Source organism: Periplaneta americana, chromosome 17 (genome assembly GCF_040183065.1).
Source record: "Periplaneta americana isolate PAMFEO1 chromosome 17, P.americana_PAMFEO1_priV1, whole genome shotgun sequence".
In the NCBI taxonomy this organism is placed as follows: domain Eukaryota; kingdom Metazoa; phylum Arthropoda; class Insecta; order Blattodea; family Blattidae; genus Periplaneta; species Periplaneta americana.
The window spans coordinates 13,545,151-13,571,068 of record NC_091133.1 but is presented as its reverse complement, the minus strand read 5'-3'; the positions used below and the strand labels follow the sequence as shown (position 1 = coordinate 13,571,068).

The 25,918-nt window shown below is 35.6% G+C and overlaps 1 protein-coding gene across 4 annotated transcripts in view; it reads right to left on the bottom strand.

Annotated features, from left to right (window-relative positions):
* Window positions 1-23,973, bottom strand: part of LOC138693393 (gastrula zinc finger protein xFG20-1-like) — a 78,979-nt gene extending 55,006 nt beyond the window's left edge. The window contains exons 1-3 of one of the 4 annotated variants that reach the window (XM_069817325.1): window positions 23,491-23,973; window positions 23,074-23,407; window positions 22,703-22,959 (exon numbers count right to left, since the gene is read on the bottom strand). In XM_069817325.1, the coding sequence (XP_069673426.1) occupies window positions 22,703-22,959; window positions 23,074-23,174 (358 nt within the window). In that variant the 5' untranslated portion in view covers window positions 23,175-23,407; window positions 23,491-23,973. Of the gene's footprint in view, window positions 1-22,702; window positions 22,960-23,073; window positions 23,462-23,490 lie in introns of those variants that run through there. The other 3 variants (XM_069817322.1, XM_069817324.1, XM_069817323.1) reach the window with 3 other exon arrangements.
* Between the last annotated feature and the right edge of the window lie 1,945 nt (window positions 23,974-25,918).

The window sequence follows — 25,918 nt, the reverse complement described above, 5'->3', positions numbered from 1 at the left end:
TTAATTTCTGTACACATATTTAATTTCAAATCCCCTTATGTGCAGCTGCCAGGATACGACCCAACAATCTTTCGACTTGTAGTCAGATACCTTACCACTGAGCTATGAAGCGATTTAAAATATTTCACTTAATACTTGGATTATTTGTTGTTTATAAACACAATATATTGAGTAGAAATTGCTTTGTATTAGCTATGTCTGAGAGTAGTTCGGAATGTCACTTTGTATTTGTTAGGAAACGTGCCCCACCCTGTCACCCCCAAAACCTCCACCAGCGTATAATAAAATAATGAACAGCATTAAAACCAATAAACAGGGGCAACAAGTGGCATTTTCAGTTAAGTTAACTTAGTGGAGCACCATGAATCTGCGAGAGATAAAATTTAAATTTATAAATCAAATTTAAATGATTGGCTTAATAAATAAACGTATTTTGAAAAATGATAGAATTATTATTAAAGGTAGATTATCCATCCGCTACTGAACGAATATTGCACACTTTTATCACTGCCAATATGGCGCTATAAACCAATTTAAATTTATAAATCGAATTAATTGGTTTAATAAATAAATGTATGTTGAAAAATTATAAAACTATTATTCAAGGTAGAGCATCCACCTGCCACTGAATACTGCACACTTTTATCACTGCTAGTGTGGCGCTATAAACCATTTTTCAATAATTTTATCACAGCCACAACACATTTCAATTTTTACTGCACTTATCACTGCATTAACACATTGATTAATGAACAAAACACACACTAACGAACTAAATGTAATTATGAAGAATGGAGACAGAGTCCCCTCCATCACGTTCAACTTCTTCCACTAGATGGCCTCCGACATAACGTGCACCAAGGAGAGCAACATTTGCAAACGAAATGATACTAAATGTGAGGAATGTTACTACAGGTGTGTAGTATTATGCGACAGGTTAGGTTAGATTAGATGTGTATTATGTGACAGATTAGGTTAGATTTGATTAGGTGTGTAGTATTATGTCAGAGGTTAGGTTAGGTTAGATTAGATGTGTAGTATTATGTGAGAGGTGTTGGCGACACTGGAAACTCCGTTAATTCCTCCGAAAAATTACGTCACATTCAGGAAATATGACGATATTTTGCATTCACGCACGATGAATTTGGTATGCATTTGGGCAGACAGGGTGGGCATACACCTCTCCCAGTGATTACATCCAATTTCCACTACTCCATACTATAAATTCTAGGCATTTTCAGGTATTTTAAAAATATTCTCTAGTGGCTAGTTCATAACCTTCGCCAAATATTGTCACATTTTACATTATTTAATCCACTGATAAAGCTATCATTTAAATATTCCCTATAAATTCAATTCATGAACATTATAACACCAGGTGAACTATTTAGAGAATTTGTGAATAATGTTAAGTCGTGTATATCCAATTTACGCAGTCATCGTTAAAAGCAAAGAAATACACCGCACACTCTTACATAAGTTCGTCGGAAAACTCAGACAGCGAACATGTATAAGGTGAGTACAAAACGGCGTATTATTGCTAATTACTGAAATTTGTCACTTGACAGAATTAAATCCAATTTCAACAATCTGCAAAATTTCTGTCATTCTGCAAGTTCCGTTAAGTAGTGTAAGGCATAATCCATAAATAATAGCCTCAATCTACTTTAAAAAATAGCACGCATTGTAAAATAGAATTGTGAATGATAATTAGGTAATTACCTAGTAGACCTACAATGAAGGCGAAAATTGATCATATTCACAGGTAAAGACTTACCACTGTGACGTATTAATGTGAAAATGAACCTGGGACCTATTTCATAAAACTTGACAATTGTAAATTTGTCATTGTGACAAATAACAAATGACTCTGCAAATTGTCAAATTTCAGTTTCATAAAATATTCCGCTCGTCTGGAAAAATCGTGACAATTCCTAGGACTGTCATGACAATTTGTCAGATTCTTGTTTTTCACCATGACAGGAAAAATTTTACAATTTGTCATGACTTTTCTGATATATTTCATTTTAAGAAAGAGAAAAATATCAATCTAATTATTTCCTGACAATTCTACATATGTTGTAGAATTACGTAGAATTATCATGAAATTCTGAGACCACGTGTTTCGTATATCATAGGAAGTTACCAATTAATTGTTGCTGTAGTTGGACCATATTTTAATAGAGGCTATTGAATTATATTGGTGTGAATTTAGGGGAGATACTTTATTTTAAGTAAGTCATGTTTAATACTAGCAGGGGCCTATTTCATAGAACTTGACAATTGTAAATATATCATTCTGATAAATTAAATATGACGACTCTACAAATTGTCAAATTTCTGTTTGATAAAACGTTCTGCCTGTCAGGAAAAATCGTGAGAATTTGTAGAATTGTCATAACAATTTGTTAGATTCCTGTTTCATAAAAGTTTTACCATGACAAGCAAAATTTTACAATTTGTCAATACTTTTCTGACACATTTCATTTTATGAAACAGAAAAGTGTCACTTCATTTGTTGACAATTCCACATATTTGTAGAATTGTCATGAAATACTGACACCTCATGTTTTGTATGTCATAGAGAATTGCCAATTAATTGTTGCAGTAGTTTGGCTATATTGTAATTGAGACTACAGAATATTGGCGTGAATTATAGGGGAAATACTTTGTTTTAAGTGCATGTTCAATACTAACAGCAGTAGCAGCAGCAGTGAAAAAAATAATGGAACAACGCAGGACAAAAGTTTTTAAAGTAACGATCCATCTAAATTACATTTTCAGTGAGTTTATATTCATAGAAAAATTTTCAGCTGAAAATATAATAAGCAAAATAGGAGATTTGCTGCACAAAACAAAAATAAATAAAACACTTGATCAAAAATAATTATTATATGTTCTTACACTGGATGGGTAATGCAGCTCAGTATCACTTAACTGCTGATGCATACAGCTCAGGGTTGCCACCTGCCCCGATTTTGTCGGGATACTTTTTTGTAACTGTCCCGTGTCCTGACACGAGTATGATTGGATGCCCAAATGTCCCTACTTTTCTGTTTTTAGGTTACAAGCCGAGTTTTATTATTGAGTCTTCTTAAGGTTTTACGTCAAATAATGTTTGTAATAATATTAGTAATATTTATTTTATTTTTCTTTAAACTTCTAGTGTTGGTCATCTAGATAAATGTTTAAATTTACAAATGGAAGTGTGAGCAATAATTGGTTTGTGTTTCTGTTTCTAAGAAATCAAGTCACTGCAGTTTGTGTTTCATTGTCGTGGAGCGGTGTGAAAATTCAGTAAAGATCAACCTAGGAGGCAGTTATAAATTGGAGTGCACGTATATTAGCTGTTGTTAGGCAGTTTCTCAAGACACAGACAGTGTTTGTGACATTTTAGGGATTGGTTTCAATAAAATGTTCTCTAAATTAAAGGACAACAACAGTGGAAGTGAATGCAGTGATAGTGATAGTTATGACAGTCAAAATGATAAATGGAAGAAAAAGATGAAAAGAATGTGTACAGTCCAAAATGAATGGTTACAGATATACGGTTTAAAAGTTGGTTAGCTAAATGTGATGACAAAGGCATGGCGAACTGTATAGTGTGTCCTGCTTCGTTTTCAATAAAAAGCGAGGGAATTCGTGCAGTGAGAAAACATTTACAAAGAGAGAAACATAAAATTTCTGTTGCATCAAGTGCTAAAACTAAATCAATTGAAAATTTTGTAGCGTGAAACATTGTCCTATTGAAAGTGAAGTTACAGCTGCTGAATTGTCGTTTGCATATCATGCAATAATGCATAACCATGGTTATCTTCCTACTAATTGTGGCATTAAGTTAGCGAGTGGCATTTTCAAAGATTCTAAGTTACGTCCAAAACTTCACTGTGGACGTACAAAATGTGAAATGCTTGTTTAAAATGTATTGGCTCCTCATTCCGTAGAATTAATAGAGAATGACTTAAAAGATGAAACTTTTTTCTCTGTCTCGACAGATGCCTCAAATAAAGGCAATATTAAGTCCTTTCCAGTCAGTATTAAATATTTTTCTGAGATTGGTGGAGTTAAAGAGACATTACTCAGCTTTTATGATGATTTGAATGAAACAGATGACAGTATTTTTGAGAAACTGGAATCTATTTTAGATGAACACAATGTGAAAGTTTCTAATATATCAAGTTTTGGTGCAGACAATGCAGTGGTCAACTACGGAAAACATCACTCAGTTTTTCAGAATTTCAAATCTTTAAATAATAACATAATTCATGCGAACTGTAATTGTCACGTTATTCATAACATGGCCAAAACTTCATGCAAAGTGATGAAATTTGATGTCGAGTGTCTAGTACTAAAAATGTATAACGAGTTTTCGTCTTCTACTAAGAAAACTAATGAACTCAAGAACTTTTTTCAGTTTGTTGAACAAGAATATTCAACAATTTTAAGGCATATTCCAGTTCAGTGGTTGTCTCTATTGCCAGCTCTTGAGTGTTTGCTCAAGAACTGGAATTCTATATGATCCTATTTTCTCTCTCAAGGAGAAGAAGAAACAATTCCTTCAGTATGGACTTTCATAAGAGGAGTAGACGAAAAAGATGAATGGTCACATCCTTTTTTTTTATATGCATTTCATGCATAACTATATGAATTCTGTTACAACAACACTCTACAACTCAAAAATAAAACAATAATTCAACCTACAGATCTTTATACTATCTTAGAATTCCTACACAAAAACATTCAATCTAAATTAAAAGATGGATTTTATGGTTTTCAAGTCAATCAAAATTTGAAGAAATTAAGCAAATCGGACCAGTAAATATTTAGGTGAGATGCAGCTAATGTATATCAGAGGAGTCTTCATTATTTAAATAAGTTTAACTTCGACACCTGTCCTTTCTGTCCTTTTAAGAAATTCGCTGTCTTCAATCTGAAAGAAGTAGTGACATTTGATAGCCTTATAGAAATTGTAAATGCTCACAGCTTAGAAGTAAACGGTGATGACCTGTATGAGTTCGTTGTTCTTAAGAGATGCTATTGAAACTCTTAAAAACCTAGATTTACCAACTGACAAAAAAATGAGTCCATTTTTTTAGAAAATAGATATGCAGCCCCTAACTTACTGAAACTAGTAAAATTTGTGTTGTCCATTCCTGTCAGTAACGCACATGTAGAAAGAGTGTTTTCTTTAACGAAAAACTTATGGACAGAAGAAAGAAACAAACTTCACGTAAAATCCGTGGAAAGTGAACTTCTGGTTAAAATAAACTATAATATGAGTTGCAAATCAAGATTTCAGGTATAACTCCCTGTAAAGTTGATTTGAATAATTTCGAGGGAAAAATTGTTCCGGAGCCGGGTATCGAACCCGGGACCTTTGGTTTAACGTACCAACGCTCTACCACTGAGCTACTCGGGAACTCTAACCGACACCGATCCAATTTTTCCCTCTATATCCACAGACCTCAAAGTGGGCTGACAACCGTCAAGCAACCAACTTCGAGTGCACACTAACTCCGTGTGACTTAAATTGTGGTTTTCTGTTAACGAACAGTGACGTGTATTATGCAAATCAAGATTTCAGGTATAACTCCCTGTAAAGTTGATTTGAATAATTTCGAGGGAAAAATTGTTCCGGAGCCGGGTATCGAACCCGGGACCTTTGGTTTAACGTACCAACGTACCAACGGCTCTGGAACAATTTTTCCCTCGAAATTATTTATATAATATGAGTTATTTCGAATTTCATCAATATGCTCTACATGAGAAGCTACTGCATCAGATAAGAAGTACGTCTCTAAGTTCCAGACTGCAGCTCAGCCCCATGATTTGTACAAGCCATCATGTTCATACTAACGTAAACATAATCAATTTCAATACCTTTAGAAATGTTTAATATAGTATTTGTAGTTTATTTTTAATTTAAAGTATTTAAAGTTTAATTTGTAAAATGAAATACCAGCCGCTTTAAGTGTCCTGACTTTTCACTTCTTCAAGGTGGCAATCCTAATACAGCTTATTGTAATCATTCCATAGCTCTTCATGAGAGCAGCCAATTTTCCAAGAGTTTATGAAATTATCGATGAGTACTTAATAAAAGAAATGATATCTCCTTTCAAAATGAGGCTACATTTGTTGATAGAAATGTCGCTGCTTTCTTAGTAAAATTCAGAATTGTATGTATGATTTGAGGCTTTCTCGGCGTTGGAGCATAAAATACTGTTTGACCACACAAAGGTCATTAACAAATCAAGCCACTACTGGGATAGTACAATCAAGGAGGCCATAGAGATTAAGCTGGAGAAAAACAACTTCAACAGAGACGGTGGACTGCAGCTCAGTCAGGCATGGACACCGGCCTTGGACCAGCTTAGGCCCTCTTACAATCAAGGTCACGAAGATCACGGACCGAGGACAGCAACCAATTCCAACTGGCGGAACAGGACTCATCGCCCGCCAAACTTCACACATGAATCCCGGGAGAGGCAGAGCTTACGAGGAATGATAATTCCTGGCCCCGGATTCGCCAATCTGCCAACCAATCCCGTATCACCTGAGACAGCCTAACATCTATATAACCCACGACCTTCTGTCCAGATAAATTGTCTAGTAAATATACGAGGTCACTCAAATAGTCGCAATTTGAAAGGACAGGGACTTATCAAATTGCAGATTTAGATTTCACGGCGCTTCTTCCGACGGCCTTCACATGCTTTGTCATCGAACAACAGATGACAGCGTCTCGCCAGCCATCCCCTCCTCGCCCCATTCCGTGATCACTTGATCAAATCTCAGTCCCCCTCCCGTATGTGGTACCTAAGAGGTTACGTCCAATTTCGGCTTCCCCTTCAAAATTTTCTAGAGCTCCTTCAGTGGAGCAGCGTAACCCGGAGTGAGACTAGTGGCCAACAGGCTTGGAGCTCACATACTTAGTTTTGTACAGCCCCCAACCCCTTGCAAGGACGCGTTTTGCGTACCTTTTAAATTTGTCCTCCCAATTCTCTTTTGATTTTTCGATCCAGACACAACTGGAGAATCAAGGTCAATGTAGAGAAATGTCAGGCCATACTCTTTTCACTAAGAGCGAGGCTCGAAGACATACCACCACCACCCACACTTTTCGGACAAGAAATGCCGTGGATGAACCAAATTAAATATTTAGGGATCATTATGGACTCTCATCTCACCTTCCGAGATCACATCCAATCCCTTCTGCGTAAGGCCAACGGGCTGATAGACACTATCCCATTCTGGCGGCCTTAACTCCTGACAACCTGAGGGTAGGACTTACCATGTATAAGGCCCTCATTCGCTCTGTCATTACCTATGCCGCACCCGCATGGGGGTTTGCGGCAGTGTCCCATCTCCGTAAACTCCAAGTTATCCAAAACCAGGTGATTCGACTCATTACCCATCTCCCCCGAGTCGCCTCGAGAAGAAAGTTCCATGATGAACTAGAGTTGCCAACCATAGACGAGTTCATTGCTCGACTGGCTAGGAACCTGTATGTGGAAGCTCGTGCTAACCCCAACCCGCTCATATCTGCCCTCGGCCAGTATGATCCTAGGTTATGGCGTAGACACCAGACAGGTCCATTAGCTATACTATTGAGACAGGAGGACAGGGAGGCTGGCGATACTCCCAGGTTTTGGTAGCAACAACTCAACTCCATGAGACTCCTTGGATAGTGCAACCGCTTTAAATGACCTTGTCTTAACTGGGCTAAACAAAATCCCTCCCTAACAATATCTACTTTTGTTGATCGATGGAACTATCATAGAGCCAATTGGCTAGTATAGATCCATCGATTCATAGAGTCATTCAACCTAAGAGCCAACTGGCTAGTCTCTGATATTGAGACAACTCATCCTGCCTAAGGTTTTTCCGTGGTTTTCCTAAGGCACTAAGACAAATGTCGGGATGAGCCCTAAAAGAAATGGGCCACGGACCTGCACTCATATCCCCATGAATCTCCCTAATTACTCTAAATTAATTAACAATTACATCTCTCCCCTCTCTTCGTAATTGAGCCATCATATAGCCAAATGGCTGGTCTCTAAATTGAGACGATTCAACAAGGCTCATGACAACAATCACCTCCTACATAATAGCCAAATTGGCTAGTCTCTTATATATGAGACAACTCATCCTGCCTAAGGTATTCCGTGGTTTTCCTAAGGCGTAAGACAAATGTCGAGATGAGCCCTATAAGAAATGGGCCACGGACCTATATGCCCTTCCCCATATATATATTCCCCTTTCTTGTAAACGAAGTATGCCCTAGTTCAGAACCTATAAATTGTCTATTAAATATACGAGGTCACTCAATTAGTCGCAATTTGAAAGGAGCGGGACCTCTCAAATTGCAGATTTAGATTTCACGGTGCTTCTTCCGACGGCCTTCACATGCTTTGTCATCGAACAACAGATGACAGCGTCTTGCCATCCTAACGGCAAACACCAGCCATCTCCTCCTCGCCCCGTTCCGTCATCACTTGATCAAATCTCAGTCCCCCTCGCGTATGTGGTACCTAAGAGGTTACGTCCAATTTCGGCTTCCCCTTCAAAATTTTCTAGAGCTCCTTCAGTGGAGCAGTGTAACCCGGAGTGAGACTAGTGGCCAACAGGCTTGGAGCTCACATACTTAGTTTTGTACAGCCCCCAACCCCTTGCAAGGACGCGTTTTGCGTACCTTTTAAATTTGTCCTCCCAATTCTCTTTCGATTTTTCGATTTTTTCCAGACACAACTTCCCTGAAGATGGCTGCTGAGATAGCAGTTGAAAGCTTGGAACATTCCAAAATTTTAACTCGGCTGATATCCCGCGAAAACATATTAGCGTTCAGAATTGTAATTTTTTCGCTCTTCGTAATTGAATATCTAACTGTGGTTAGTAATTTCAACGAATTCAATAATAGCGTGCATTACCGATCATTCGATCAGCTCACCACATATCGATTACTTTTATGTAAATATATAATGAACAAGAAGAAATAATTTGTTATCGATCTAAAGCTATGGTTCCATTATGACGATGATCGCCGAGTGAACAACGCCACTTGATTACCTCTACATGTAAATAAATGGAGCTGGTTTCTTTCAACATTCTGCGTGGGCTGCAGCGATCTGTGCTGGCGTTCACTGCTCTGGATTAACTTGGCTTCAAATTGACAGTGATCATTGTTCATTTAGAAAACAAACGAATCACGATATCACAACTACGGCTGCAAAGCAGCGTGTACTTAGCAATTTCTCACAAATAAATGATTAAACTTTAATTAACCACATTTCCAATCATCTCGCCCTGTACGATATGAGTTCAAAAAAATTCAGAGATACCCATAAAAGGAAATGTTGTGGAATGAAGTTGGTGAAATTGTAGGCAACATTGGTAAAGTATGTGTATTTCAACACAGGTTAATTCTATGTAGATTCCAATACATTATAGAGAAAGAATAATTAAAATGTTATCTACTTTCAAAGGCAATGTTTATAAAGAAAGTGAATTTAGTGTTGTTAGAGCAGAAACGTATATATAGTGTCAAAGGCATAGGATATCTTCCCCAAAATTACATCCTTTTATATGGACGATTAATGTAACCAATTATTTGAGATCATTTCAAAATTCTAATAAAATGCGTTTTAGAAATAGTTTTAGTTGAATAGCTAACTTGGACAAAAGCTTGAATATTGTAACCACTATAATTTAGAAAAAACCAATGTAATTAACTTTGACATGGATAGCTCGCTCAGAAAATAATTTAAATATACAGTACATTTCTGTTTAAGGTGGCATAAGTACAACAATGTATCTCACTGATACCATTTAGCTCTTATTTCTTTACTAGAAAGGAAGTCTTAAACTTGTCTCCAACACTAAATGATTTAGTAGAATTATTGCCTCCAAACTTAGTGCTATCTAATTTTCCGAAGACATAGGTCCACAGTGCAATGCATAGTCACTAAGCTTGAGTCCATACCTCTAGAGTAACGGTTAGCGCGTCTGGCCGCGAATTCAGGTGGCCTGGGTTCGATTCCCGGTTGCGACAAGTTATCTGGTTGAGGTTTTTTCCGGGGTTTTCCCTCAACCCAATATGCGCAAATGCTGGGTAACTTTCGGTGCTGGACCCTAGACTCATTTCACCGGCATTATTATCTTCATCTCATTCAGACGCTAAATAACCTAAGCTGTTGATAAAGGTTCGTAAAATAACCTACAAAAATAAAAATAAAAAACGAAGCTTGAGGTGATTTACTGCATTTTTCGCGATACAATGCTTCAAGCGGTTAGCAACTGAGAGTACTAGGAACAATAGACTGTGCAATGTAGCGATCCTAGTGGCTAGCAACTAAAGTTCAACTATCATTGCATGCATATTCTCTACGTATTGACCTTCGTGACTGTATGTACTAGACTGTGATAAGTCCTAATACTTTCGATAGAAAGACGACCATGTTTGCTGTAAAGAAAACAGCTCAGCTGACATTCGCTTGGCGATGATTGCCATAGAGGAACCATAGCTTTACATATTTATAGTAGGAGCCAGCCATTTTGGCGGACGGATTTTGTTAATCGGAACTCCAGACCGAGTTACTCATTGATGCAAGGTCAGCTGATATCTCTGCAGCAAGCTAACTGAAGTTGGAATGGATAGGACATAAGGGTAAACATACAGGCTCGAGATCCGAGTGGACTTAGATGGACAGTCACTGCCAAAAACTATACACATATAGCTAAACTATAGAACTCCAGTAATCTATAATTTGTGCATGTATGTACATGAAAAGGGACCAGTTCCTGGCACACATTTTTCGAGATAATTCCAGTTGCTGCTGCATAATCTTTCCCTCGTTACTATAAAGTATAAAGACAATCCATATAATAAAAAACTATTCTATAATGAACATGACTGATTCGTCAACTTAAATCTCCTTAAAACCTATAGTCACGTAGGATTCTGTTAATCCTTAGTCAATAGATAAGAATGAGTTTTACGAAATATGAACATTAAGAGATGAAAAATAGGAGGCAGTAATGATCAAAATAATTATTTTGTTTTATTTTTAGCCAGCAGACGTGTAGCCTTTAAATTTAAAACAGATTCACTCATAATATTGGGTTAAACTATTCATATCATCTCTCACAATTGTTTCTAAAATGTATACGGAATGTAAAAAAAAAAAAAAAAAAAAAAAAAAAAATTCAATTTCATGTACTCTCTTCAAATAACTTTTCAGGTTTTTAGTTTTTTTTTTTACTTCCGAACAGAGAGGAGAGAGAAAGGAGTAGACGATTTTAAAATTTCACTAAAGTATATTTAACTGGAAACGTAAAATTTAAAATGAAGGTTACTCTCGACAATATTGGTTAAACATTCTTAGATTTTCAAAATACCATCTCCTAAAGTACAGATGAAAAGGCAGAAGGGAGTGAAAAATCTCATGTCATCCGATCTCGATGAAAGTCGATATCTGGGGATCTTTGCGAACACAGAATACGAATAAGGTATTATTTTGTCCGACTTTGTCCCTGAAGTGGTGGAGTGGGACAAAAATGGGTGAGAAATTAAATTAGATATCTTAGGGGTTTTCGAGCTATGTATTGTGGGTCCCTATCACCATGGCATGGCGCGTCCTCAGGTTGCGGATAGAGGAGACGGCTGCGAATATATTGAATAAGCAGTCGTTGACAGCCGATAAGGGGTGGTCCTCCAGCTTGGGGGTTGGGCGAAGGGCTAACAACCCATCACCGTAAAAAACAGCTTGTTACGAATCCTTCAAATAAGCCTTGGAATGGGACTGATTCTCTGGCACGACCACACCAAAGGAATAAGGTTTTGAGATTTGGTACATGGAACGTAACTAGTCTTTATAGAACAGGAGGGGTAACATTAGTACCAAAAGAACTAGCTAGATATAGAATAGACTTTGTGGGAGTACAAGAGGTTAGGTTAGATGGGAATGGCATATCACAAGTAGGCGATTATTTGTTGTAGTATGGGGAAGGAAACATCAATCACCAATTAGGGACGGGATTCTTTGTACATAAAAGAATAAAAACAGCAGTAAAAAAGGTCGAATTTATCAGTGACAGGTTATCGTATTTAGTACTTAAGGGTAGATGGCGCGATATCGTAGTTATAAATGCTCACGCCCCTACAGAAGAGAAAGACGACCATATAAAGGATAGCTTCTATGAGGAATTGGAACACACTTTTGATCATTTGCCTAGATAGCACATGAAAGTTTTATTGGGGGATTTCAACGCTAAAGTAGGACGGGAGGATATTTTTAAACCAACTATTGGAAAAGAGAGCCTACACATAAGTAGTAATGACAATTGAGTTAGGTTAGTCAACTTTGCCACATCAAAAAATTTAATTGTCAAGAGTACAAAATTTCCCCATAAGGATATACATAAATATACTTGGACTTCTCCAGATGGAATGACACACAACCAAATAGATCACATCTTGATAGATAAACGGAGACATACTAGTATAATAGACATTCGAACTTTCAGGGGGGCAGACTGTAATTCTGACCATTATTTGGTAATTGGAGAATTAAGAGAAAGACTATCAGTAGCTAAGCGAGTAGAGCAACAAGCCAATATTAGTACATTCAATATTCTGAAATTAAAGGACGACGAAACTAAGCAACATTATCAGGTTGAAATTTCAAATAGGTTTGCTGCTTTAGCAACTTCCGACAAAGCTAAGGAAGAGTTAGATGTTAATAGCGTGTGGGACAATATCCGAGATAATATCAAAATTGCAGCTGAGCAGAGCATAGGTTATTATGAAACTAAGAAAAAGAAACCATGGTATGATGAAGATTGTTCCATTGTAGTAGATAGAAGGAAACAAGCAAAATTGAAATTCTTACAGGATCCAATTGAGGAGAACAGAGATAATTATTTCAATAAAAGACGGGAAGCAAGTCGTACACTTAGGAATAAAAAGAGAGATTACTTGAAGGAAAAACTGAATATATATATATATATATATATATATAAAGGTATAAAAGAATTTAAAAACGGATATCAGGCAAGGGTAAACGTGATTAAGGATGAGAATGGCGACTTGCTTGCAGACTCTCATTCGATCTTGAACAGATGGAAAAACTATTTTCGGCAGCTACTAAATATACTTAGGCCAAATAGAAATGATCGGAACGAAATTCAAATACAAACTGCTGAGCCATTTATACTGGAACCCACACTTTCTGAAGTCGAAATTGCAATAGAAAATCTGAAAAAGTACAAGTCTCCAGGTATTGATCAAATTTCAGCTGAATTAATACAAGAGGGTGGAAGCGCATTATCTAGTGAAATTTACAAACTTGTACTTGCAATTTGGGAAAAGGAAATTATACCAGAACAAAGGAAGGAGTCCATAATCGTACCTATTTTTAAGAAGGGAGACAAGACTAACCGTAGTAACTTTCGAGGAATATCACTTTTGTTGACGTTGTATAAAATTTTGTCGAATATCCTTTTGAGAAGATTAACTCAACATGTAGATGAAATTATTGGGGATCATCAGTGTGGTTTTAGCCGTAATAGATCGACTATTGATCAGATTTTTTGTATTTGACAGATTTGGAGAAAAAATGGGAGTATAAGGGTACAGTACATCAGTTATCCATAGATTTCAAAAAGGCGTATGACTCGGTTAAGAGAGAAGTTTTATATGATATTCTTATTGAATTTGGTATTCCCAAGAAACCAGTTCGATTAATTAAAATGTCTTAGTGAAACTTACAGCAGAGTCCGTATAGGCCAGTTTCTATCTGATGCTTTTCCAATTCACTGCGGGCTAAAGCAGGGAGATGCATTGTCACCTCTACTTTTTAACTTTGCTCTAGAATATGCCATTAGGAAAGTTCAGGATAACAGGGAGGGTTTGGAATTGAACGGGTTACATCAGCTTCTTGTCTATGCGGATGACATGAATATGTTAGGAGAAAATCCAAAAATGATTAGGGAAAACACGGAAATTCTACTTGGAGCAAGTAAAGTGATAGGGTTGGAAGTAAATCACGAAAAGACTAAGTATATTGTACGAAATGGAAATATAAAAATTGCAGATATATCCTTCGAAGAGGTGGAAAAATTAAAATATCTTGGAGTAACAGTAACAAATATAAATGACACTCAGGAGGAAATTAAACGCAGAATAAATATGGGAAATGCGTGTTATTGTTCGGTTGAGAAGCTTTTGTCATCTAGTTTGCTGTCAAAAAATCTGAAAGTTAGAATTTATAAAACAGTTATATTACCGGTTGTTCTATATGGTTGTGAAGGTTGGACTCTCACTTTAGGAGAGGAACAGAGATTAAGGGTGTTTGAGAATAAGGTTCTTAGGAAAATATTTGGGGCTAAGAGGGATGAAGTTACAGGAGAATGGAGAAAGTTACACAACGCAGAGCTGCACGCATTGTATTCTTCACCTGACACAATTAGGAACATTAAATCTAGACGTTTGAGATGGGCAGGGCATGTAGCATGTATGGGCGAATTCAGAAATGCATATAGAGTGTTAGTTGGGAGGCCAGCGGGAAAAAGACCTTTGGGGAGGCCGAGACGTAGATGGGAAGATAATATTAAAATGGATTTGAGGGAGGTGGGATATGATGGTAGAGACTGGATTAATCTTGCTCAGGATAGGGATCAATGGCGGGCTTATGTGAGGGCGGCAATGAACCTCCAGGTTCCTTAAAAGCCAATAAGTAAGTAAGTCTACTATCTGGCCTGTGTCTGCCACCCTCTGTCCTCTCTCTGTCTGTCTTCGTTGTCCAATCTGTACTCTTGGTTCTTTTCTGTGTGCTCTCAGTTCCCTCCCTCTCTCTTATCTCTGTCCTCTCAATCCACTCTCTTTTCTGTCCACAGGAAATAATTCCATGACTGGATTCACACTGTGGCCTACAACGGAATGTGTATTTGCGCTGGAGACTTATGTTTACATGATCTGGAATTTTTTTTAGCAAATTCTACAAGGGTCAAACTTGGGAAATAAATCCTAACTGGGTTGAAATTATGGCATGTTTGTATTCCGGTAGGAGGGATTGTAGTATTACATTCTGCAATTTCTTACATAATTCATACCTGTACTAACCTCTTATCAGTATACAAGGATTGAATTCGGGATATAATCACAGTCTAGTATATACAGTCGCGAAGCTTAATACGTAGTAAATATGCAAACATTGGGTAGTTGCTCACCACTAGGGTCGCTAACCTCATTACAAGCAATGCAAAATAGTACCGTCACATCCTATTATTTCTAGCACCCTTAAAACTCAAGCTTCGTGACTGTATATAGTAGACTGTGATATAATGTCTCACTGATTTCAAACTAAGGCCTGTCACTATTTGGTCTATGGACATTATGTTCGCAAATTAGAAAAAATATATAAAAAATTATAGTTTTCCGCTCTCCCTTCATACACATTATTAACTTATAAGAGTACAAGGTTCAAAGTCGGGAAATAATGCCGTCTTTGAGTTAAAACTATCGATATTCTCATTATTTAAGCTAATTTTGACATTATCCCTGCATTTCCTTTGCAGACCTACTGTATAGAGGCCTGTTATAGTCGTACAGGGCTCGAACTCAGCATACAATGCACTCACTCGGTTGAAAGTATGGGAGAATACTTCGTGTCATTGGCTCATTATAATTATATTCTATTTTGACGTTTTCCTTGCAATTCTTTCATACTGATATTTGCTCTAAAGAATTACATTTTTACGGGCCTTGAATTCTGTTTGCTGTACAGGTATCCAGAACATCGTTTCAACGCGACTCTGGTGTTAAATCTATAAACTACGTCCACGATTTCATATATGAAACCATTACAACTTATTTGCTTTTCTAATACAAGACAACAGCCTTTCTCTCATCGCTACATGCATATCAAAGACGTTATAATAGTATACTAGACTCACACAGAGCGCTGGTGTGCTGTCCAAAATTGAAACCAGTCTGCGCATGTTTACGCCGCCATGCTACTGGTAGAAATAGAGCGGTAAACACGATTGTCATACTTGTCCTTTGTTTTGTCTCGGGTGTTTTTAGTGAATAGTGTGAAAGTAATGGCAATATAATTTTGAAAGATGATATATTATCGCCGCGGACTCATGCTTAACATGTCGGCATCATACAATAACGTGCGGTGTGGTTTAAAAAAATAATTTTGCCGACCGATTGTTGCTCTGTAGGTTTCACTCTAAGCGTCACGTTGTCACGTCTACTTTCTCGATAAGAATAAGCACTAGTTTGTTATATTGTTAAATGGCTATTATTATTATTATTATTATTATTATTATTATTATTATTATTATTTATTATTATTATTTCATATACGAGTACGTTGGCTTTCTTAACTCTTAATAATAACTCTTTAATAATAATTTTTAATCACATACCTTAATGTTCGTCCTCAGCACAAGACATTGCAACCTCGGGTTTAGTCTACGTGGATTAGACAAGTAAGTGTCATTTAATAATAATTGAAGCAGCTTATTGGTTGCATTATTGAAATTGAGGCGAGTGATTGGAGCGGCGACACAAGAAATTGAAAACAATAATACAATTAAATTTCAAAGACCTGCCGAACGCATGAGGCCGCTCAAAGACCTGCCGAATGTTAACCATGAGAGCGCGGCGATAATACCATCCCTGTTTAATTTTCCAAGCTATTTGCAAAAGGTACGATATAATATTATCTCTGTTGTTACAATATCAATATCATTAAAAATCAATCAGTAGTTTACGACAATAAAGAATACTTAATTGTTAGTACAGGTATATCAGACTGTAGAGAAATCCCACTGATTGAATTATTTAGAATTACACATCAGATGTTAAAACATTAGTGGAAAGATCACTTTTTGTTTTTATTATGTAAATGAATTTATCTGCAAGATAATAAACTTTCATTCAAGATCCATATATGGATAAATAAATATACAGATAATAAATAAATAAATAGCTATAATAGCTAAGCCTCCTTTGTGAATTTATGATTCAGAGTTCACCTATAAATAACTCTTTTACATTTTGCCGGATATATTTTATTAACAAAAGCAAGAAATGGCATCTTATTGATATTGCACATGTGCATAAAAATTATGTACCATCACTCCGCAAGCAATGATAATATATCTGTTTTATTTATTTAAAATAAAAATATAATATGTAAAAAATCCACACATAAAAAGTATGTGGTTTTTTTTATCTTGCATAAAGTGATTGTTTAGTTTTTAGGTCTTCACGTTACCTATTGTTTGCAATGTATTAGGTACCGACACTTTTTATAATTGATAGCATTCCCTTTATTAATTGAAGAATGAATTCAATGTAATTTGGCTACCTTCGCATATTATATTTTGCAAGATTACCTATGTCCTATGGTCTAAAAGTACCGGTAATGTAATTTATTTTTGATTCTCTAAAACTTAACAACAAGTCTATACTGAATATCGCATATTTATTTCACTTAGGAATTTGATTATAACAAGAACTTGTGTAATCAAGGTGCATATATTTATGTCTTGTGATCTAAGAGTTAATATGTTAATATAATTTTAGATTCTCTGAAACCTAACAATTTGCTGATTATCGTAAAATTATACAATCTATAATGTGTATTGTGTAGGCCTATTTATAGATGTATCAGTATGTTTTCTATAAATTGCTGCATACGTATTTTCTTTTCTTTAATGTTCTAACACATATCAATGAAACTTTGAATATATTTATTTCGTCCTAATTTTACGTTAAACGTCGAAAATGGCCATAATATGTCAATTTTAGATCATCACAGCGTTAAATTGCGTGATTTACGCACTGCTATTATTTCTCTGCTCTCCAACAATATGGCGGCAAGCGCAGCGTTCAATTTGCCCCGGTTTCCTCGTTTCGCGCAGCCGAGACTGTAGGGGCTTGATGCATATATGCTTAATTTGTTTCACGTAGTACCTTGCGCACGTTCGCCATAATAATATCCCGGTCGTTGCGATTATACCCAAAATAGTTATTTGTTCTTACCAAAGACGTTGTAGTTATATATCTAGACACACAACTGGCGCTGGTGTCGTGTACAAATTTGAAACCTCTCGCGCAGGTTCGCGCGACGCCATGTTTGGGGAGCACAAATGATTGTTTCTATATATCATTCGGAGTTTAGAAAATACCATTGAGTATATAGGAGTTTTCTTAACGGACATCCCACTGCACTGTAATATAACTAAACTTATTTACGTATTTTCTAATGTATAATAAGTAAATATAAATACTGTAACTAAGCATTGCTTTAAATATAAAAGCTTTTTATTGCTTATAAATAGACTTATTAGTTTATTTCTATTTCCAATGACCGAAAACATGGGATGTTTTTACTTATGTTATTTTATATACGTTAGGAAATACGTAAATAACTTATTTAAGTTATATTACAAAAAGAGAGGATGTCCGCTAAAAAGATGGCTATATACTCAATGTTATTTTCCAAACACATAAGGCACTTTAACAATAATCCTCAGTGTTTTGAGGATCAGAGGCGATATGTCTCTTTAGAACTTTCAACTGCAGACATTCATTACAGTTCCCTCATTCTTACATCATTCTCAATGACAGAATATTGTGAAAATGTGATTGTTTGCATTGCTGGCTTTGTTGTTAACATTAAGAAAATATGGTGTAATAAATCTAGAGATTCAATTTATGGTACATATTAGCAGTAAACAAAATCTCTTTTCTTTTTCTTTAACGAAAGAATAATCGGAGTCTTATCATATCATCATTTGAGATTATAGAAATATGGCGCTTAAGTGAAAGAGCGATTATACAGATGTTGAGAGAGAATATGGCAGATTACCATCCAAGGGTCTCTCTTACATCGTGTGAAAAACAATGTGATAACAGTAGAACACTTATACAATCTTTCTACAACTATAGGAACATATTTTAGAAAATGGGTTCCCAGATTCCCCCCCCCCCCGAATCACATTTTAAACTTATTAAACTGACCATAGAAGTAGGCTTACATGAAGAGTTGCCAGCGTAGCTCAATCGACTAAGGCCTGCCGATCCGAAGTTGCGCTCGGGCGCGGGTTCGATTCCCGCTTGGGCTGATTACCTGGTTGAGATTTTTTTCGATATCCACAACCGTAAGGCTAATGTCAGGTAATCTATGGCTAATCCTTGGCCTCATCTCGCGAAATACCATCTTGCTATCATCAATACCATCAATTCTAAATAATCTAATAGTTGATATAGCGTCGTTAAATAACCAACTGAAAGAAAGTACTACATAAAGAGCAGGTGTCACCACATAGCTTAAAGTTACTAGTACAACACGTCTTTACATAAAAAGAGTTCAAAGACAACATTTAACGAAATCAATAATAATAATAATAATAATAATAATAATAATAATAATAATAATAATAATAATAATAATAATAATAATAATAATAATAATGAATCAATAGGCAAGATGTTCTGTAAACTACACCTGAGTTCTATTAGGCTTATATGACTGATTCATGCATGTGACGTTTATTTCCTACTACAGCTGTGATAATAAGCTAATGTATGGTAGGCCTACTTATATTTCAAACTAAACATTATGTACTTCTTTTTATTTTACACGTGTCTATTATGTGAAATGAAAGCAGATAAATAATAATTGTTCGTTTCTCGTTCACATGAAAGCAAACCTGTGTTTACAATATAGGCCAAATGTAATGCCTTACATAGCTGGCAGTGTTTTGTTAATAATACTGATAATTTTCTTTTCATCTGAACTAATTACTACAATATGCATTTGTATTTCTGTTCGCTATATATGTTGTCAAATAACTATACAACGTCTTTGGTTACAGTATCAAATTGTTCCAGTCTTCTTTTCTTTCTTGTCAAACTAACGTAACTACTGTAAACTTGATTATGTCCATAACGTGGTTGCTTTAAATGATAATAGGATTTTTTCATTTATCCATTCAGATTGATTTATAAGATACACAGACATATGAATTAAACATTCAACATTGCATAGCACACCCTTCTGCTATCCGCGCTTTCCCCAAAACATGGCGACGGACGCAAGCTTCAATTTGTCCGTACTCTAAACTTCTGCGCAGCCTCGGCTGTAGGGGCTCGGTTCTTACATTTAACTGCTGATGCATATAGGCTACTGTAGCTTATCGAAATCATTTCACGGCTTATGAGAACAGCACATTTGTGAAGAGTCGATGGAATTATCGACGCGTCCTTAATGAAAAAAATTGATGCTTCCTTTGAAAATGAGGCTGCATTTGCCGACAGAAATGTCGTTGCTTTTTTAAATCAAATTTAGAATTGTAATTTTCTAACTGCTCATAATTGATTTTCGGTGGTTACTAATTTTTACGAATTCAATAATAGTATGCTCTATAGAACATCCGATCAACTCATCTCATATCGATTACTTTTGTAAAAATATGAAATGAATAAGGAGAAATCGGTCTTAAGCCTGGTTCAGACGGTGCGTGTTTCTGTGATGGATTCCAAGGTGGCTAACAGGCTGGGTGCCGTGGCGGCTACGGTGCTGGGTTCCGTGGTGGCTGCGGTGATGGTTTTCGTTCACACGTAGCGAGCTGCCTTGCATGCTGGATCCAAAGAGTTTGAAGTATTACAAACTCTTTGGCTGGATCCCAGTTTGGAAGTTGGAGATGCTGGCGCGGTACGATTTGTAAACATCAAATATGGAAGCTGTATGTGAAGCTGTACGAAGAAGACGTTTAGCAGCCTTTGCTGTTTTGCTAGCTTTGAATGCTGAGGAGACGGATCAAATTAAAAAGAGTAGAATGTGGAGCCGAAAATGGTTACTGCGTAGAAATACGGGCCAAGATGTCTTAACAATGCTGTTTGTATAGCATATAAACATGTTTCTTCTCTGTACGCCTCAATTAAAGTTCTGACTTGATCTTTGGTCCAACCGTAGGAATTCATAATCAAAATTTTCGACTTGCTCTCTTAAGGGAAGAGGATGGTATTTTTCAAAACTTTTTTCCTATTTGGTGTAAATTATTAATTTTTTGTATGTAGAGAGCTCCAAATAAAAATATTAAAAAAAAATTATTTGGGGGCCCAAATTTGAAAAAAAAAAATTCCCAATGCAGGATTGTACTAAAACCGATATATCTAAACCGTTTTTAAAGATAGATTCAAACAGTTTTTGCAATGTATTTGCAAAAGTATGTTCTACAAACTGTCTGTAACAGAATTTTGATATTAGTCTCTACGTTGGTAAAATAAACAAATAAAATTTAATAACAATTTTCTGATTTCCTTTCTTGCAAACAAACGCACGTATTTTTTAAATGAAATCAATTAACAAAATTCTGTTACAGAGAAAAGTTTCCTAATAGTCTAAAGAATGTGTGTTCTAAATATCATGCATGTATCTTTAATAGTTCAGAAATTATATTCATTTTGTCTGGCAATGTAGCAAAAAAAATGAAGTTACTGGGAACCAATAAAAGCGGGCATGTGATTTAAAAATCCATAGCGCAGGAAGTTTAAAAATGACATCTCAACATCCGATAAAGGCACAAATACCCACAAAATGCTATGCAATGTATTCCACACATATCAAAGGGTATTTTAAAGAAAAACAAAAAAAAACAAAAAAAAAAAAACAATTTTTTTTTTAATTTAATTTACCGGAAACAACAATAAAAGTGGGCGAGTGATTTAAAAATCCATAATGCAGGAAGTTTAAAAATGGCGATCCACACATATCACAGAGTATTTTAAAGAATTTTTTTTTTTTTTTTTTTTTTTAATTTAGTAATTTTTCATCAAAAATACCATCCTCTCCCCTTGAAATAGTAGCTTCTGCAACCTTCCCGAGGTTGATCCACACTGTTTTCTCGCTCCCAAGGTCCCAGAACAGTCTAGATAACACTCATGATAAATAAGAAACTAACCATAAGTGGAAAACAACTAAAATTCTACATTAACAATAGTAAATGTTGCAACAAAGCAATTAAACAAGAAGTTTAAAATAACTAAAGTTCTATATTTGATTATTCTATCCTTAGAAACTAAGAAATACATAAAAATAAAAAGATTTAGTTGGAGAACAACTATTTTGGTAACATTGAACCAGCACAGATGCACGCAGGAAAAATAGCAAGGAACCTACCCTCGAAATCCAGCAAGTTAGCCATCCACGGAGCTACCAGAGCGGATTATTTCCGGTGAGTGACCACGCAGGCGACCCATCCGCGCAGCCACCTTGGGATCCATCACAGAAACACGCACCGTCTGAACCGGGCTTTACATGATTACACATATTTGTAATTGTCATGTTTATGAAACGCTATTAACAATCACAATCATACAGTATTTGTCAAAGCAGGCAAGAATTGTCAGAAAACAAATGCTGCAATATTCTGACATATTTGTAGAATTGTCATTATTGTAGGACTTATAAACTTAATGAAAGAGCCCTAACATTATAGTATTTGTTAAGTCTTCGCCGTTCAGAATGTTAAATAGGCCTATACGATTCCAATATTCGCTTAACAGCTTTCTCTACAATCAAGTCAGCCGTGATTACAGAAATAATAATAATAATAATAATAATAATAATAATAATAATAATAATACACGCTTTTAAACAGTACTGCTACATAAATAACTTACTAAGAATGGAATCTTCATTGTGCATAGAACAGCTGTCAGTAGCAATATTCAGGGATTCTGAGTCCGATTGATTTTTCTGAAGCAATAATGTGGGTGTAGCATAATGATAAAGTCTCTTCTTCCTTGGCCCTGCAAACATACTGTCTTCAAAATGTAGGCTACAGACTCTGTAGTAGGAATTGTACAGAGATTCTCCACAGCTCATTTTACATTCCAAGAGGGGCAGCTGTCCACAGGCAGTAGCCCATTCCTTACATCTAGAAATAAAAATACCGGTAGTTACGATACTGTTTGTCGTATCAGTTTTGTGAAACTGTAAACGAAAATTAGATTTTTTATTTTTTCAACGCGCAAGTAGGCTAGATACTTACCTTTCAATATCCTTAGGAAATCTGAATAAATTGATGTCCTTTTGCATAAAACCATATATTGAAGGACAGTGCTTGAAAACACATTCATTGCTTCCTACCATTTTTTCCTTTTGCTATATGTACAGTGAATAGAACCACTGCCATTGCGATCTGATCACTACATGCTGGATCACATCCTATGGTCTGCTTGCTTACACCAGCGTATAGATAATTATACAGTATGGACACTTCGCGTCGGTACTTTTGATGTAGCAGGACTTTATCAATGGCCTTCAAACCAGCTGGAGCGTAAGATTCTGCTTTCTCCCTGGAGTTGGCACTGAAATCACACCAGCTAGCAGTCGACACAGCGGAAATATAACACCTACAAAAAATACATCTAGGTCAGGCTCTGATCTAGATACATTACGTACTCACATAAAATAAATGGACCGATGAAATGATAAATCCGTCATTAACTGCAATGTCTAGAGTCTAGAGTTCCTTTATAATGAGAGTTGAGACTAGAGATGGCCGATATTTCACAAACCGATATTTTGTCACAGGTATTTTTTGTCACAGATAAACCTGTGACTGATGACGCGAAATATCTGTGACAAAATATCGCTATCGAAATCTTCTCCGTATTCAGTACTCTGTGACTGATATTTCCTCCTCTACGTCGCAGGTTTGCGCGTGCGCATGATACAATAACAGCAATCTGGCGGTAGTTTCTTCATCTTATAAATGATGTAGTTATTACACGATTTAAATAATAACACCATTGGTTACCAGTACTTAATCTTGTGTAAAATCCTGCCTGAACAACTGTTTTGTTTTGTAATTATTTTCCAATTTTTTCCGAATACGTATGTTTCATTAATTTTTATTCTATGACTCAATATTATGTTAATGCACGACTTAAAATAATTTATCCATTATATTATATACTATAAAAAGAATCAATTTTGAAAATGATTAGGATAATCATATAACCTCAATTTCTCCATACCCAACTACATTTAAAAATTATCAACTGCTTCAATATCTATAATATGGCCTCTTGGTACATGAGGTTAACTTTTGAGATGTTACTGTTCAGTTAGGTAAGTATTTATTTGTTAATGGTACATGTACATAATTTCTTTGTTGAATTTTCCCATATTAATCACTGATGAGTGGTGTGTATAGAGAAATCGTATTCATATTTCACTGCTCTTCAATATTTCCTGCTAATTTTTATCGGTGTAATTCATGCTACGTATCGATATAAAATATCGATGTGACAAAATCACCGATAAAAGTCACAGATATTTAATTGTTACAGTCACAGTTGTCACAGATACTTGAAAATATCGTTTAAGCTCATCTCTAGTTGAGACGTTGACCCCTACAACGATTAAAATATGTTATGATTTGAAAGCGCTAAAAATGGAAAAACAAAACTCCTATGAGAAGTAAAACCGTATTCCTATGTTATATTGTATACAAATATTAAACGAATTTGATACATAATTTTATAATATATTATTTTATAATACAATTTATTATATATAAAATATAAAACATTATGATTACAACTAGTTTGTCACTAAGAAATAAGGAAAAGCTGTTAACTTGAATTTATTTGAAGCAAAGCGTTACTGAATTATGGAATAAGGTAGGCAATGTTTGGAACGAGAGTACGGCATAATCAGATACAACTTGCTTCTACGATATATGTTACATAGTATAATTTTTGTTTTCTCTTATAATAATATACCATCAAATTGGTGTTATAATAATAAGTAATAATATGTAATAATGACTCACGAGTTTTATGAATTTTAGTCAGTGTTGTAGTTGGGGCGGTACGCCGTACTGTCTAAAATAAAAACTCGCTATTACCGTACCGGAAAAAAGTATAGACTCGTAAATATATTAATTATGTTTGAATAGTTTTTAATATACTTTAAAATGGAGGATGTTAGCTATTTTAAAAACATTTTGATATCTGGCATAAAAGTAACGGATGCAATCTCATATCCTTTGTTTAAACGCTTATCCATTCGTCGTTTTATCAAAAACCATGGTCTGGCACTTCAGGAGTAGTTGTGATTTATTAAATTCAAGCTTGCATAACACCGTGATATAATTAACATTAATTTTATGGCATGGCGCCTCAAGAAATCTGCTACACTGTTTCGCTAATTTCAAAACTTGCATCACTAATTTTATGATGTGACGTCTCAAGAATTCTGCTGCACTGATTTGCTAATTTTAAAACTCGCTCAGGCGTAGCAGTTTGCTAGAGGAGGGAATATTGTTTCGTGCGTTCATGAACTTTGAGTCCAGTTACATGTTATAGAATATAGATTCTATTCCAATTTAACTAAAGAATGTGAATGATCATTCCTGTTATGAACGATACAGTATCTGTACTAAGAAAATGAATAGGGGCTACTCTCCCAGTAAAACAGTTCCTAGGCTTTTGTTCCTAAAAACTCTAAAAAGTGGGCCACCAGTGTCAGCGTTTAATTTCTTGTCTTTATAATTCAGATTGCAGATATTCAAGAATGACTTAATAGCACACCAATTTCATCAAGCACAAAATAAGCAAAATAAGCTTAAAACAACAAACAGAAGACGCAATTTTAATTTTATATTACGTAGAAGTACGGTATTACACATCTCAACAGACACCACGACCAGTGGCGGCTCGTGGTTATTGAATTCAGGGGGTCTGCATACAAAAATGAACCATGCAACTTATCTTATTTAAAGATTAGTTCCATGCGCTTTGTCTTGTAGGTTGCAAACTTTTGAATCATTTTATTAAAATCCGATATGTCGTTTGACATAGTCTTTATAATGGAAACCATAACTA